General features: G+C 44.2%; 1 protein-coding gene across 5 annotated transcripts; it reads left to right on the top strand.

Annotated features, from left to right (window-relative positions):
* Positions 1–50: 50 nt before the first annotated feature.
* Positions 51–16,082, top strand: LOC135367371 (sodium/hydrogen exchanger 7-like). 5 transcript variants are annotated; one of them, XM_064600604.1, is made up of 19 exons: positions 52–482; positions 1,192–1,421; positions 2,134–2,211; positions 2,271–2,347; positions 3,385–3,482; positions 3,537–3,642; positions 4,002–4,145; positions 4,877–4,980; positions 5,041–5,129; positions 5,183–5,296; positions 5,889–6,000; positions 6,899–7,052; positions 7,497–7,548; positions 7,917–7,946; positions 8,726–8,826; positions 9,002–9,110; positions 10,671–10,781; positions 13,470–13,543; positions 14,577–14,673. In XM_064600604.1, exons 1-18 carry the CDS (start codon positions 233–235, stop codon positions 13,521–13,523), a joined length of 2,013 nt encoding a protein of 670 aa, XP_064456674.1. In that variant the 5' UTR covers positions 52–232; the 3' UTR covers positions 13,524–13,543; positions 14,577–14,673. The 5 variants fall into 5 exon arrangements, with proteins under 5 accessions (XP_064456676.1, XP_064456674.1, XP_064456672.1 ...); XM_064600602.1 differs by having other exon boundaries at positions 13,470–13,552; positions 14,577–14,667; XM_064600601.1 differs by lacking the exon at positions 13,470–13,543 and having other exon boundaries at positions 14,577–16,082.
* Positions 16,083–16,428: the final 346 nt, after the last annotated feature.

Here is a 16,428-nt window from a genome sequence, read left to right as displayed (position 1 = left end):
TAGTATGTTGCAAAGCACGTTTTGGCGTACTTCTCAATCTTATTCTGTGCGGGCTATGAAAACATATGATTTTGAAGAAGCCGGAGGAGTTGGCATCCAAGTTCGCAGAATCAACTCGGTTAACGTCAATGCGTTGTGGTTTTCAATTTGGTCAGTAATGTTTCCAGTCCCACGCTGGTACCACGGTTCCGTGACGCGCACATAATAACGTGTGTAAAGAAAGGTGTTTGCAATGGTGCTTCGCGTGACGAATAAGATGGCCGTCTACAAGGCAGTCGGCATCCTTTCATGTGTCGCCGTGTGCCGGGCAAGTGCCCCCATCGATATTAAAATGGACGAAAAAGCCCGACTTCTACATCGAGTGGATACAGTCAACATACTAGTGTACACATTTCTGTTGATCCTCACCGTGTGCATCATCTGGTTGTTTAAACGGCGCCGAGCGAGGTTTCTCCACGAGACAGGACTGGCTATTATATTTGGTGAGTGTCTTTTCTGAGTGCCCTGGCAGTAGAAAAACTTGACGAGTAAAAAACTCATCGAGTTCATGAGCTTCCTCTGAAGTCGCTTATAGCAGAAACACGACACAACGCGCAGGCTTTCCTCTGCAAATCAAACTTTAGTGATTGACATTATTTCATTGGCAACGACGATACATCGACGTTAACGTTCATGGGCACAATTGTGTTACAATTCTATATACGACGTTGGTTGTCGGGTAGATATGGAGTTTATCTTATCGTGCTGTACAGGTCATAAAATCTGATTAGCACGATTGTGCTCGATTGTACGTTGAGCTTTGGTTGTTGTTGAAGTCATTTAATGTGAGTTGTTCGCTAAGGGCAGATTTATACGATTGATTGACTTTCGTGACCATACGTCAGCGCCTGCTAACAAAGTTTCTTTGTCAAAGAGCACTGCACTGCGCACGGAAAAGCATCCTCTTTATCTGGCAAGAGATAAGATTAATACGCACAATGTCTCGTGCACAAACGAATTGACATCGTTAGATAAGATCCATTCTCTTTTAGTATTGTCTTATGTATTGTATTGCCACAGGCAAACTTGGGTTGTTTACGGGCACTGTGAAACTAGAAATTCAATTGAATTGTGAATGAAGCATGGATCCTGTGGCTGTAAATTCATGTTGATAGCACTTTGCCCTAACCACGCTTACTTTACCTTCTCCAGGCCTGCTGGTAGGATCAATAATACGTTACGCGAGTGAGGAGACGGAGGTCTCTCACCTACGAGTGCTGCCCGTGAAGGGCAGCAACTACAGTGACAGCTTCCCTCCAGACAACGTCTTTGTCGTGCTGGAGATCAGCAAGCCAGACCTGGGCAGGAAGGAAAACAAGACGTATGCCTACAACTTCAGAGGGGAGCTCACGGATGTCGAGGGCAGGAAACTCAATCAAAAGGTCACCTTAAATGTGCCTGTTGATAAATTAATTGATGAATTATTTTTTCTAATTTCAATTCCCACGTTTTCATAGCTGCCGTAGAAGCTATATCAATATGGGTTGTTGTAATGGATGAGGGACTTTTTTCCATTTCTTCAACTGCCATCAATCAGTACGAGTATCACAATAATCGGTAGCTTAGTCCTAGATCTGATGGGGTGGCTAAAAAGGCATCGGCAAGTCGGGATGGTCCCCCCTTTCATGCATGGGGCGCCTGGACCTTTGTCTCGATTGATTGATTGGAAAAAGAAAAAAAGTGGAGATGTTAGTCCCAAAACAGTTGGGACTAGGTACTCCAGGACACATTAGTTAGGGCTCACTATATATAGAAGAGCACTTTGCACACTATACTTGGTTCTTATGGGGCAGATAGTTACAGGATTTGCACGTTCACTTATATGAATTTTGTTTACTGCAGCTCATTTTTTCCGTTAAATTCCGTTCCTTTGCATCATCCGTAGAACTCGTTCTGAAATATTCTTCTGGCTACGTTACTGCGTCACCATGTAGGATGTTGTAGTTAGCTATTGCAGCCAATAGGAAAAGACATAGAGCAGGGAGAAAACATGCCATTCTTAGGTTGGACATAGCTGTCCTATGTATTATGTTATGTTGCTTAGAAAATGCCCTTTCACCTTACTTGCACAATTTTGTATTTCCTCTCTTCCAGGCGACGTTTGACCCAGAAGTATTCTTCAACATCATTTTACCCCCAATCATTTTCAATGCCGGTTACAGTTTGAAACGGGTAGGCGCTCAACGCGTGTGTGTCACAGTGTTCTCATATTTTGATCTTGCTGCTTTCAGAAATTCTTCTTTAGAAATTTGGGCACGATCATGACTTATGCCTTCGTTGGAACAACCATATCCTGCTTCGTTGTTGGGTCAGTGAACATATATTTAGTCAGTGTTTATTTATTTATGACATCAAGTAGGGAACTCCATGGGCCAGATAAGATCACAATCAATAAAATTTTACCTACAAACTAGTAAGGGCACAGCATCTACAATGCTCAAGATGCTGCCTCTCTGTTAAAATTCACTTTCACATTGTTTGATCGTTCATGCCTGTTGCATGCACGAAAACCATCACTATACGTAATACATATAGTGAGGTTATAGTTAATTAGAATGGGTCAGCAGTTATAGCTTTGCAGTATTCTAAAGTTCCCAGATGCAGGTCAACGAAAGTACATTTATATTAACTTGTCCTGCACCCCCAGCGACAACCTACCTGCAGTACGGTGTGGATGTGAGTAGGTACAGAGCTCACATGCGAAACAAATAGGTACACGAAATGCGTAACACCATGCTAGATAAAACCCCATGTCCTGTAACAATGTACAGTAAACGACCGACATTCACCTACGTGTGATGATATCGTCCTGACTCCGAAAAGTGCTGGTGCACTGAAAGGCACGGCGCGGACTTGCCCATTCATGCTTGCAGACGTTGTGGCACCACCTAGAGGTACAGTTCTGAAGTTTTAGAGCAGTCTCACCTAGGATTCCAATTACAAATTCAATCCAAGTGCACAATCTAAAATGGCGGTTTCGAAGTTGCCACCGTAGTGCCAAAAATAGTCGTATTGGTGCTTGTCCGCAACGAATCTGGACTTTGGACTTGGATCTGACTGGAAAAATGGTAGCAAAAATGTGTTAATCCTGTGGCGAATGTCACGGTTCCCTGCGGGACTTGGAAGTACCGAGCGAATCAGAATAATCGATGGTCAAAAAATCAGTCTGTTACTGTAATTACGTGAAATGCTAGTCCACCGAAGGCAAGGCTCATCTCAGCTCAGAGCCCCACATGCAGAGAATACATGTTTGTCTGATTACAGGTAAAGGTAGACTCCCATGAAAGCAGTGTATGTCTCTCTGTATATGTTAGACACACTGAATATGATGCATTTTCATTTCAGAGTCATCCTATACGCATTCCTTCTCTTGATGCCTCATCTAGAGTTTACATTTAATAACTGCCTATTCTTTGGTGCCATCATTTCGGCCACCGACCCAGGTACCATTCGTTGACTGCAGGTTTCCCCGAATACATAAAGTTCTTCCATTGCAGTGACAGTGCTGGCTATCTTTCACGACCTGCATGTGGATGTCAATCTGTACGCCCTGGTCTTTGGGGAGGCAATCCTCAACGACGCAGTCGCCATAGGGCTCGTGTCGTGAGTAGCCCAGATTAGAAAAGGGCCCCATCTATCTTATTCAGGGCCGGTGCTAGGGGTGTGCGGGGCCTGAGGCAAAGGCACATCGCGTGGCCTGTTTCACGCAAGCAGTAATGAAAAGTAATGAAGACAAACAGTAATGAAAAGATAAGAAATGATAAGATTTTCGCAGTGGGAGATTTTAGCAGTACGGGAAATGGCAGCAGGAGAGAAGGGTGTGAAATCCTCTGTGTAGCTTGCAGTGTTGGCGGATTTTACTTAAAAGTGGGGCTTTTTCTTGTCACATGACGGAATGGCACATAACACATTCTTTAAGCACACCATACATGTGTGCAGTGAATCATCCTTGAATATCACAGGGCCATATCCAGTTACGAAGAAAACAACAATGAGGGCAAGGAATTTGAAGTGGCCGCAGCTTTCAAGGCATTTGGGAACTTCGTCTACATCTTTCTTTGTTCTTTCATGATTGGATCTGTGACTGGCTGTGTCACAGCACTCATATCCTTTTCCCCATTATCTATCCACTACTTCCTGGAAAGTGATGTCGTCACCAGAGGCCAATTGCAGCCGTGTATTATGCATTCTTGCACAGCGGTGAAAATTGAGAACCCCTTGAGGTTGAGGCCGTCCCTTGTGCACGTTTAACTGTAGGACACTCCTCTTGAAATTTCTTACTCGGAAAGTTAAACCTTTCGTGGTTAAATTTCTGGGAAACGCAAAGAACTACTACTTTATTATTTCACAATCAACGTGAAAAGATATACGTAAAATAGCAATTGCCACATTTCTATCCCAAATATTTCAGTCCATGTTTGTGGGAAGCATACTTCCCGCTGTCCCTTGCGCGGACCACTTTCCCGGAGCAATTTTCCTGTATCATATCAAAGAACACAGCGAAAACATGTAAAAAGAGTTTGTCATTCGAGGAATGCAGAATAATTACCTTTGCGAACACTTGAGTTGGGACGTGCGACAAAACCAAAACTGAAACTTCTCCGGGTCATGCAATTGGCGAGAAAAACAGAGCGCCGTCTGATGGAAGACTTTTGATTCATCGTGGTTTAGTGCAAAGTGCCAGTAAGAGATGGAGCTGCACTCTGAGGCAGGAATTATACTTCCCAGTGGACATTCTTTGGTGATTTTTTTCCTGGGAAGTGTGCTTCCCACTGACCACGACTTCCCCTTTAAGGCAGCTGTTGGCAAAAATATGTGCCTTAACTATTTTGTACATCACCAAGTTCACCAAGCTGTGTGACTTTCCCTTACTGGAAAGCTGCCTGTTTGTACTCATGTCGTACACTTCGTTCCTGATAGCGGAAGCCCTCGACTTGACGGGTGAGACGCGCAGTGTTTCGCGCCTTGCACAATGTTTACGTTTCCGCGTTGTCGTTGAAGGTATTGTGGCAGTCCTCTTCTGTGGCATCTGCCAGGCCCACTACACATACAACAACCTCTCCGTAGAGTCTAGGCAGAGAACAAAACAGGTTGGTAGACGTAATGGTCCGCTGGTCCTGTTACTAATTCTGTTTCCTTGCAGCTCTTTGAGCTGTTGAACTTCCTAGCAGAAAATTTCATCTTCAGTTACATAGGAGTGTCAATGTTCACATACAAGAAGCACAGATGGGATGCAGGGTTTATCCTTGTCGCTTTCGTATCCTTTTCTTCGGTAAGGGGGGCCATCGTTCCTGTCAATCTCTTGGTAGAGCCCCTAGCTTTCCGTGAAGCCGCGAAATTTTGGCCATGCCTCGCAGAACCTGCTGTTTCCCTCAGAATTGTCTGTTTTTCGTGGAATATTGGATATCTTACATAATTATGTAAGGATTTCAATCGACCTGCAACATCAGTCATGATCAGTCATGACTGCAATGCCTGACACCACGGATAATGCTGGCACATACACGACTGAATGTGTCATGATGAAAGGAAATTTAACGACAAACGTCCGGAGAGAGATTGACAGAGTAGAGTCAAATTTTTTTGTGCTACTGACAAGTTACAAAAGGCTGGAAAAGCGCGCAGAATGAGTCTGTGTGCGATCTTGGAAGAACGCTGCAAGAATGCTTGTTTTCTCTTGTCCGCGAAACCCCACAGACTTGTAAATCCCACTTTGCGGAAAAGTAAAGTTTCCACAGCGGGAAGCTAGGGGCTTTATTCCCAGGCAATGCCAATGAATTTGTCATGCAAGGTGTTGAGGATAGTAGACTTCAATGAATGTGCTTGCCTCTTTGACTGTCTCGATGCAGCTAGCCATTGCTGTTGGTAGAGCCATTTACATTTATCCGTTGACATTCCTCCTGAACCTCGGGAGGACAAACAAGATTCCTATGGCGTTCCAGCATGTGCTCTTTTTTTCAGGTAAGCTTCATTTCCTAATTAAAGGGACATTAAAGTGCAAAAATTTATCCTCGCGGAGTGAAAGGTGCCATTATCTTGATACCAACACAAAAGGAACGAGACTCATTGGTTGCGTTGTTGCAAAAGAAACTCCAATTTACGCTTTCCCTCTTCTTCTCCTTCCCAAGAAGGCCGTCAATGCGGAGCAGGCTCTCAATTGGTCAAGAACTTGTCCAATCATTGCGGCAGATGGTTTGAGGAAACCGGTTCTTTGTCTTTCCCTTTCCACATTGTCGCGCTTCTTGAGAAGGAAAGCCTAAATTGTGGTTTCTTTTACTCATAAATCACGCTACAAGACGGAAATGGCGACGACTGCAAGCAGACAACAGCGCGGTCACGACGTCACCCACGTTGGAGCTGCTCCGATTTCTCCTCAGAGCATTTGAGTTTTGGTTTGCTGTTGTGATCATTTACGAATTCATTACTCCTGCAAAATGAACAGGAAGGCTGCATTAGGTATCAAGGGGGCGATTTGTGTTCGGTACGACATTCACTCGATTTTTCTGATTGTCCCCCCTCCCTCTGGAGCTCCAAGGTCACTTGTCGAAATTGCCCTCTTTAGGTTGTCATGATTTATACTCAGATGTCGTCATAATATAGTCTGAGCCCTACCGTCCAGGTCCGCTGTATAGAGGTTTTGATTGTCGTAATTCTATTATCTAGTGTCTATTGGTTGAACACTTTGTCCCCCCCCCACTTCCCCCAGGAAGAAACCCTGGGAATGCCTATGGTAGCTAGCATGGCACGCCCGCAACTCAGATGTTCTTTGTTTAAGTTCAACTGAGAGTGTTCACTTTCATTAACTGCTGTTCTTTAATCCTTGCAGGCAGTGTTTAGTTAAAGTGTGACCATTTTACAGGGCTACGCGGTGCCATGGCTTTTGCACTGGCCATAAGGAACACGCTGTCTGAACAGCGGCACCTCATGCTCACGACGACGTCGCTCATCGCTATTGTCACTGTGATTGTTTGTGGGGGATTCTCTACTCAGCTGCTAGCATGGCTCAACATTCCGTACGTATTTGTTGAATGGTGACCTTTGAGATTTCTCCAACAAAAATGTGCAGTCCAATGTCACACCATCATCGTGTGATGTCAAGCTCCTGAAAGTTTGCCTGTTTCTATGGTTTTACGCTTTTCAATCAATCAATTCAATTGCTCCAGAAAATGCCCTCATTAATCGTTTTAATGAGAGGACATTCCCACAGGTTATGGCAGGTGTTATGCCAGGCTCACTTATACATTCTCCCATTTTAGGTAACCTTGCACAGATGTTTCCATTATATTTTTTATATTTTGTAATAATATTAATTTTTATTTATTTGCCTAGAGCCAAGTAGTGGTGCAGGGCAGTCATCATCTTTTTTTCTCAGGGGGGACAAGTGGGCAATTCCCCCCCTCCCCATTGTAACTGTGCCATTTAACCCAAACGTAATTTTTAGTTTCAATGACTTTCAGAGTTGGCATCGAAGAAGAGCATGAAATGCTGCAGTTCACTGGAGTGAGGCCCGTAAGTAGCCGTTCTATAATACTGCAGAGGCTTTATTTTGCACACCTGGTTGTATCCCTATTGCGGAGAAACTGAATTTGAATTAGGCTCCTCGCCATCTCCATAGCTGTTGAATTCTTCGTGGAATGTTGAGGCAGCAGCATCAGGTTTTAACCTGATAAGTTTCGTCACCTTTTTTCTGAGCCTCGTTGTAAAGTGAGCTGTGCAGTGATAGGACATCGTCGAGTGGGAACAGTTTCCGTGATTGGCTCATACAGGCAGCTAGCCCAATGAAGCAGAGTTAAGAGCCCCAAATGTGCTTTTCATGCTCCCTTAAGGGGAATTATATGAAACTACAGCTATTGCATGAGTGCATGTTTACCTTTCAGAACTATGAAGCAGCTCCAAATGGGGCGGCGGTAAGGAACATTTCACTGTCAGTGCACTGCACCGTACATTGCACCTGCGTCAAGCAGGGTGTCTAACGCCTCATAAAGTCCCCACTTTTTGTTATTAATAATTCTCGCACTATTTCTTGGCATTATGAGCCATATAAGGTCCACTTTCACATGTCCTGTAAGTGTCCACCCAGTCTTCACCCACGTCCACCAAGAATGTAGCTTTCAGTTCTTCCAGTTCTGCACCCTAGTATAACGAGGAGCCTCCCTAATAAAGTTACCAGCGGAAAAGGACTTGACGGGCACAACCATTTGCCTCACGCTGACTACCTTCACCGCCTGGCTTTCTCATAGGGGCATCGTGGCAGGACACACTGATGCTTATATTTGAGATGGTTTTGAGTATTTTACCTCTCATGTGTTGAGCCACTGACCTTTTGAAGCATTTGGGAGCCATTATTTGTTTTGGGTGGAAAACCATTGGTAAGGAGGTTACCTCTTGTTCTGGACAAACAATGTGTTCTAGGTAAATGTCAACAAATGAAGCACTGTAAAATTGTTTGTTACTCAGATGTGGGGCCTGTCAGTTGCGCAGATCGGGCCTGCTGCAGATGTCATAATGATGACGAAATAGTTGCCCTGGTGCTCCTGTGGGAATGATTGAGTAACAAATGGTTGTACTATGTGCAGCCAATGAGCTTCCGCTTGCATATCTTGATTCAGTAGCCGTGTAGACTGCACAGGAGCTGTGGGTGCTACTGGTGTGATCTGAGTGAAGTGTCCTTTTTTCCCCTTTCAAGACTCCCCCAGTGCAGACACCACCTGAACTGCGTAGCCCAGAGAACAAGACCCCTTATGAGAAGGCTTGGCTGGTGCGCAAGTGGTACAACTTTGATGTCAAGTATCCTTTTTGTGTTTCACATAATTTACGCATTTTAGCGTGCGTTTTTACATGCAGGAGATTACACAATATGTATTACAGGTATCCAAACTGCATATTATTCGCCTGTTTAGCCGGTTTGACATATTTTTCTGAAGCCTCAAACGTGGTATCTCCTTAACTGCATTTGCTTAAGATTCATGAAGCCCCTGCTGACTCACAGTAGGCCGACACTGTTGGACACATTGCCAGCGTGTTGCCTGCCCTTAGCTCACGTGCTCACTTCCACGGAGCAGCTAACACAGGTCAGTCAGTCCAAATCCCTTCTCGAAAAGTCATGCGGAATACCTGCCTTTGGCAATGGGCCGTTTTCAACTCAAGTGCATTGAGTCACGTCCTAGAATGGTTGAAAAAGAACTCGTGGGACCAGCTGGGCACAACGTAAGTGAGTGCGCTTGTTCGGCTTCCATCGGGCATTGCACAGTGTGCTCAAGCAGAGGATGAGGATAAGCTGTTTGCCATCTGCATCCTGTCCGAACACAGAAAATGTGCCCTGCGGATGTAATACTCGCAATGCACCCGCAGTGTGCATGTAGATTATGCTAATTAATTAATTATCGCAGAATGTTACAATAATGTACAGCCATGCAATGCGATCATGCTGGAGATTTAGTCCAGTAGCATACTTGGGTGGATGGTGGCACTGGTGGTGTTTGACGCTCCGTACAAGCAACATAGAATGGTGAATTTTGAAGCCTCGTGTGGCTTGTTGGTGATCCTACATGTAGTCAAGTATTTAGTTCATGTTGACGCACATCGATGCTAAGCTGCTTGACAAGGGCCATCACCACGGTAGCATTCCAATTGCGGTCGAATTTTGTACGTAGAGCTTTCCTTCTGTTACTGTCGAGATTCTGAATAAAATATAGATTAAATGGAAGGGAGCTATATTCCTAATTCCTCCGTGACCTTCTATGGTTTGCCTTTGAAGTGGTGGCATGGCATTCTCATGGCATGGCCCATCCTCAAGGAATCGTTACTAGAACTACCATCCTAATTGTCGGATCGTGTCGACCATCGAAAGAAGATTAAGACTGTAAAAAGCAAGACGAGTTGCACATTATCACTCATTTCTACCATCTACTGTTAAAGAGTGGAATGACCTGCCTCCTTCAGTCATAAATATTAATAACGCTGCACATTTTTCGTAGTGCAGTATGCGCATATACGCTGTAAAATTTATTTATTTAGTCCTTCCTCTGTTGGTCTTATCACGGTTTTTGATAGTGCTGTTTACATGTTATTATTATTGATCGAATCTATTACGTTAACATTATCTTTACTGTTTTTTTTCCCTTTCTTTGCAATCAACCTGTTATTGTTAGCTTACGTATGTGTTATCGTGCCCAATCCCCTCTGTAATGCTCCCCAGAGCCTCGAGGGTTGCTATATATAAATAAATAAATTAAATGGTTTCAGTCAGTCATCAGTCACAAGCGGTACAGAGTGCGCTAGACTTGCCACTTCGGTCTTTAGGGTCATGCGAGGACAGACGGACGATTTTTGAGTATGGCAGACGTCTCCTCGGGAAGCGAGAAATTACGAGTAACGCTCTTCTCTCTTGCGTTTTTGCAGTATGTGCGCTACAGTGGGGACCAGGAATTGTTGGAAGTGCTTGCATGATTCAAAAGTGAGGGATTTCCCGAGGGCCTCGTTTGAGGCTGCCGCCACGCTCGTCTTCTGCGAAAGAACGGGCTGCTCGCAAATTACCTAAATGTCAATAAATATGTCCTGCGTCCACATTGCATGAAACAATTGTCACATGTCCACCTTTTGTGCATCTCTTATGTCATGACCCTCCCCAGGATGATGCAGGACGGCGCAGGGACGAGGACTCTGACACAGACCTCTGCCTGGACGAAGACTTCCAAGTTCCGGAGCGCAACAGTGCCTCACTGCGGGGATCTCTGTCCAGGGTAAACAGCCCTACTTTCACTCCAAACGTGTTTGTCATTGAAGACAACCCCACAAAGTGTGTCTGGCAACATGCGGACAGTTAGTACCACGGTCTCTGTACCAGTCTCGAAGCTGGTACTGAGCTGCCGTAGTGGCTCTGCGGTCTGATTGACAACCCACGTTGAAGCTTGCTAGAGCTTTTGCCACGTCGTCGATAATTCGGCCGTTTCCCCTTTGTGTGTGATGCATTATTTATTAGACCCACGACCATTCAACTCAATGGTCGGCGTTTGAGACACGCGGGGCTTTGCTGATTGTCCGCGGTAGATGAACGAATATGGCAAAGTCCGGATTGTATGAGCAGGGTGTAGTGACATTTGCAAATAAATTATTTTTATTGAGGAAATTCTGGACTGAACTTTCTTTGCTCTCATTTTCGAGTCACTCGTAAAATTTTATAGCTTGAGAGTTGGGATAATGATCAAAGTATGCATGGAACATCTATCCGGGGTCTCCTTAGCAGACTCTAGAGGATCTAATTAATATTCACGCAGTGCAATAATTTGTATTAAATTTGCTAATTTGTGTCAGTTAAAACAAAACAGACAAGCTTTGTTTCATGTTTCACACTGTAGCAAGCTGCTCATATCAAAGGTTTGATGCCTTTGATTGTTGTTGAAGGTATTATTCAGGGATCAAGATAGGGTAAATCACCAAGTTTGGCTCGAAGGTGCCATGCACGTCTTATTTGATTCACACGTCTTGTTTGCCTGTTGCCGCACCATAAGAAAAAGGGGCCATGTGTGCACTCCCATGGGAAAGTGAGTGGCTTGATGTGGTCAGCGCACATATGGCAGTGATTTTTAACTTAATCTCCATTTGCTCCCCAAGGGACATTTAAGAATACCCGATCCCTTAAGGGACCTCCTTCCTGGTGACTGGCTTTTGCCACACAATCAAGCCGTCTTCAGCTGTGCAGGCAGCCACTCGTAGCCTTCGTGTCTTAGAAATCCTGCATGGTGATTGGCTGAAATGGACTGTCGCTTTATATGTCCACATAGTAAGTGAGCGAGTAGGCATAGCATGGAGCAGGCCTATTTTTAGTGCATTTTTCACTCGGCGCAGCAGAAGTCACTTTGACTCTCGTCGACTTTCGGGTATTCGTGCTAGAGGTGCAAAAATATCGGAGTTTCGAATAATGATAAATATCGCTCTCGATACTTTATCGATACCATACTTTATCAAAAAAGTCACTTAGGGTGACTGTTTGTTGCTTCTCCCACCAGAGATTATTGTGGAAATAAAGTAGTTTATTTACTCGTACATCGAGATATTTCATCAGTGCATATCGATATCCGTGAGAAAAATATTGTATTATATTGTGATTCGATAGAATGTCGACAGTTTTGAAACATTGATTAGGAAAAATATTGACATCCTTCTGTGTATACCTAAATCTTGCTGCTATTGTCCCTTGCATTCCTTTGCAACCATTTGTTAAACACGTATTGTGATGCTCCATGCTTGATAGCGCACATGATATGCAATTTGATATCACATGCACATACCATGCATCCCAGGCTGTTTATGAAAGTGCCTGTATGTAGTGGATGTGGTGCTTTGCTCAACTGGCAGTATGCTTTCTCCAGTGAAACCGATACCAGATAGAATGCTCTTACATACCACATTGATAAGTAATGGTTCAGGGTAGGTGCAATAAGCTCGAGAGCTCATTATAAACCAACCATTGTATCACTTCCTGTGAGATGTTTCGAGATGGCATCGCAGATAATTCTGTCTTGGTACACACAACTCAATGATCAATTGTTGACTTATTGTTGTGAAAGACTGTGTGCAACACCATGTCACCATTAAAGGAGCAGTGAAGACCATAAATTTCTCCTTTTGCTTTCGTCGAGTTAGGAAAAGTAATATGCGTATTTACGCAAGAGCAATGACCTTTAGCATGAAAGAGAGGAAGTTGCTCTGTGCAACCCTCTGAAACTGCTTCCACTCGTTCCTTGATTTCGTAATAGAGAGTGAGTGACACTGACATTGCACCATCATGCCAGGTCTCGATGACAGCCAGACAAATTTTCGGTGACAAGTGAGAGCTACGGCGCCGCTACATCACAGTGTCATCACAATGCCATCTGTGTTCTTTGTAAATGGGATTGAGGGGATGAAATATTTTCCTCTCCTCATCAGGTTACTCCTGATAGATGGCTTGATGAGTTGAGGAGGGTTTCCAGTAATCCCTTAGTTTTGTGTTGTTAGTAGTGTTTTTCATTGCTCCTCTAAATATGTATATGCATCACGAGAGCCGTGTTAGGCGGTACGAAATATTCCGTAATGTGGAAGATGTACTGCTTGCAAGTGTTTGCAGTCTCATTCTCTCGCTTGTGGGGCATGCTTTGCTACTATTGTGTGTCTCTAGTGTCCTTCTCTCAGCATGACCTTGGCCTTTGTTCATTCTGTGGAGTTCATTTGCTCTGTAATGCTACTTGTGCACTGGAGCATTTACTATTTGCATAGATGTACTATAACTGCATGTCTGATACGTATACCCATGAGCGATGGGATGCAATGAAAGGCGTCGACTTATAGCTGGAGCAGTCTGGTGGAATGTTACTGATTGTGAACAGTTTTAGTTGGGTGGGATGACAATGTCTGTGCATGTGTCTTGATTCGGTTCTTTCTTTTTAAAGGCCAATGTGAATGTTATTGGAGATGCAGCGCAACAACCAGGCAGTTTCATGTAATGATGATGGATTCAAGTCTTGTGAGCATGGTTTGTGCCTTGTCTTTCCTTGACCTCTCCGGGCATTTTTACAACACTCGCTATTTTAAGAGAAGTCCCATTCTGGGTGAAAACGATACTCTTTCCCAGGCGTGGTTCATAATGCATCAGCCCATAAGACTCTTGGGAGAATGTGGCTCATATCAGAGGGTGGAGAATAACACTCCAACCTGTGAAGCTCTTAAAAGGGCTGTGACACTTTAATAGATGTACGTGGTGCATTACGTGGTGCACACAACGTGCTCCACCCCAGTCATAGTAGTCGCTAGAGGAGTGGCAGACAGGGCACAGTTCCCCATGAAGTTGGCCCAGGATAAATACTAACCCCCCCCCCACTCCTTCCCTTCCCTTCCCCTTCCCTTCCTGCTGTCCTTTGTCATTCTGTCCACGTCTATGTCACTCATAGCCGCAGTGGCAACGTGGCACTAACACGGAACTAAAAAAAGGGTAATTCCTATTGGCTCTCGTAAGCATGTTACTGCATTACTGATGAGTTCCAGAATTCATGGTGTTCACAATCTGTGCGTCTGTTACCCCTTCTGCTGTAAAACTTGGAATGCAGGTTCTTATCAATGGCAACAACTGCATTTATCCAGCGTAGATCGGGACAGAGTGTCACAACCCCCTTAAGGGAGTAAGACCCATCAGTAATGAAAGAACCATAAAGTACCATCATGAGGAAAACTTACACACACTGGCTTAACGCAGCAATGAAACAAAATGTAATATGACGTTTCGGTGCCTGTTCGGGCATCATCATCATCAGAATGAAACAAGAACAGTACGCCATCAGAGTTCTGCTTATAGCTTAGTCATGATCTTGTAGCAATCGGGTAGCGGCCCTTTGTGACTGTTACGTGCGTTATCATCATGTTTTGTTGTTTTGTGATTCCTGTTGTGCAGTCTATGCTTTGGGCACATAGAAGCGCTAGTTGATGTTATGCGATAAACGTCGTAGGTAGGACATTGCTCCTCTCTCAAAGGTGGTGACAAAAGCTATAATTTGTCCTTGCAGAATGACTCTGTGGAAGATTTGGGTCTCTGTGGTAGAACTGGCACACGTGTACGTTTGGCAGGATTTCGAGGGGAAGCTCTGTAGACGAGGAAGGACCGGATTCCCCCTGTGGCTGCCGCTGCATGTTGCTGCATGACTCATGTCTCTCTTCATCTTGCTTGCTTCTCTTGTGTTGGACGTGTTGAAGGGATCATCGGTTTTGCGTCACAAAAAACACTATGGGTTAACTCTGCGGATTGGACGATTAGTCCCTGTCCATCACCAAAGATACCCACGCTGTATATATATGCTGAGTGAATAATATTGGCCTTTCTGGTGCAGCACTGTGATTTGGGTTGCACGAAGGAATATTGCGTGTTTTACATATTTCAGGACGGAATGCTTTCCTAAGTTAATCGAGGAGGACGAATGTCCCTATTTGTGACACATGGGAGTTTCATGCTAAGTCACTGCTCACTGCTGTTGTTGTCTGAGAATGCCTTCTTATAATGAGCTCTGGGTTTGTCTCTTGTGGTAGATATACCTACTGTCGAGAGCATTTTGCATTAGCCCGTTTCTTCACGTATGTGATAATGAGCCGTATATTTTCTGACTGAAATGTCACATATGTTAGCCCCGCAATCAATTTGTGTCCGCAACGTGCCATTTGAGAGCAGTTGTCCCCCGATATAAACAATTAGAAATGTGCTTTACTGTAATGGAGTCCCGTGCAACTGTTTAACCTCAATTCCTTTGAAAGCTTTGAACTTTTAAATGTGGACACAACCAAGGCCCATCCTTGTTGCAGCAACAAAGTGTAGTATGAACTCAACTAATTATGCACTGAAGAACTGTAAAAAAATAACACTGAAGCTTTCTAAATATGTACAAGCTTTTGCATGGGGCACCACACACTTAAAACAGAACTTCACCACATAGCTCGGTGAAGGCAAACCATTGCACATAATGATGCATTTATCACTCCTGATTTGTGGAAAGCGTGGGGCATACACCTTTTTGGACAGTTAACATAACTACGTAAGCGTCACACAAAGGCGTGCACCTCACATTTTTAGCCAATCAGGGGGATAGAACTGTGTCATTGGGGATGGTGGTTGGAAGAGTTGAAGAATGTAGAGGGTTGGGTCAAGGTCCACTTGGAAGAAGTAACAGCAAAAATATAAAACACTGAAGCTTGGTTGGCTAAGAGCACGCTATGCAGTGAAGTTCTGTTTTAATAGTGTGGGCTGACTAATGGTAACTGCAACAAAACTGCCTTTTTCAATACAGAAGGAACGCGTCTGTTCCAAACTCCCAAACATACTCTGTGTCCACCATATGTGGTGTACCTTTTCACTGACGAGTCGAATGATCAAGACAAAGGAGAGTGTATTGAGCCAGAACCTCCGACATAGGGCTGACATATGCGGCTGATTGGTGTCTCAAGAAAATCCCTTATGCATTACATATGTTTGATGTGTGTGGATGCTTTCCATCACAACGAGTAAAGAGTATGTCTGCATGCGAGTCTAGTCACCTTGGGTTTTTAATGGACGGGGAGGTTGCGAAAGCGAGAAATAAAAGTATTTATTCCAGAAATGTTACTGAGTGGAAAATATTTTCTCTACTCGAGGTTATGAATTTTGGAGAAAATAAAGTCTTTGGGATTTTCTAGCATAATTAGCCCCCCAATGGTCAAAATGTGTTATGTCAGTAAGTGAGTGTTTCTTGTTAGAATGGTGAGGAGCAGTAGCACCACTAAAATCCTAGAGCTGATTGTGTCATCCCCGGATGATGAGCTTTCTTCTCTCATGGGAAAGCAGACGATAAATATGCATAGGGGGTGGGGGAGCTTAATACAATATTCCCCACT

Source organism: Ornithodoros turicata, chromosome 8, assembly GCF_037126465.1.
Source record: "Ornithodoros turicata isolate Travis chromosome 8, ASM3712646v1, whole genome shotgun sequence".
NCBI classification, from domain to species: Eukaryota; Metazoa; Arthropoda; class Arachnida; order Ixodida; family Argasidae; genus Ornithodoros; species Ornithodoros turicata.
This window is presented reverse-complemented; position numbering and strand designations above follow the sequence as displayed.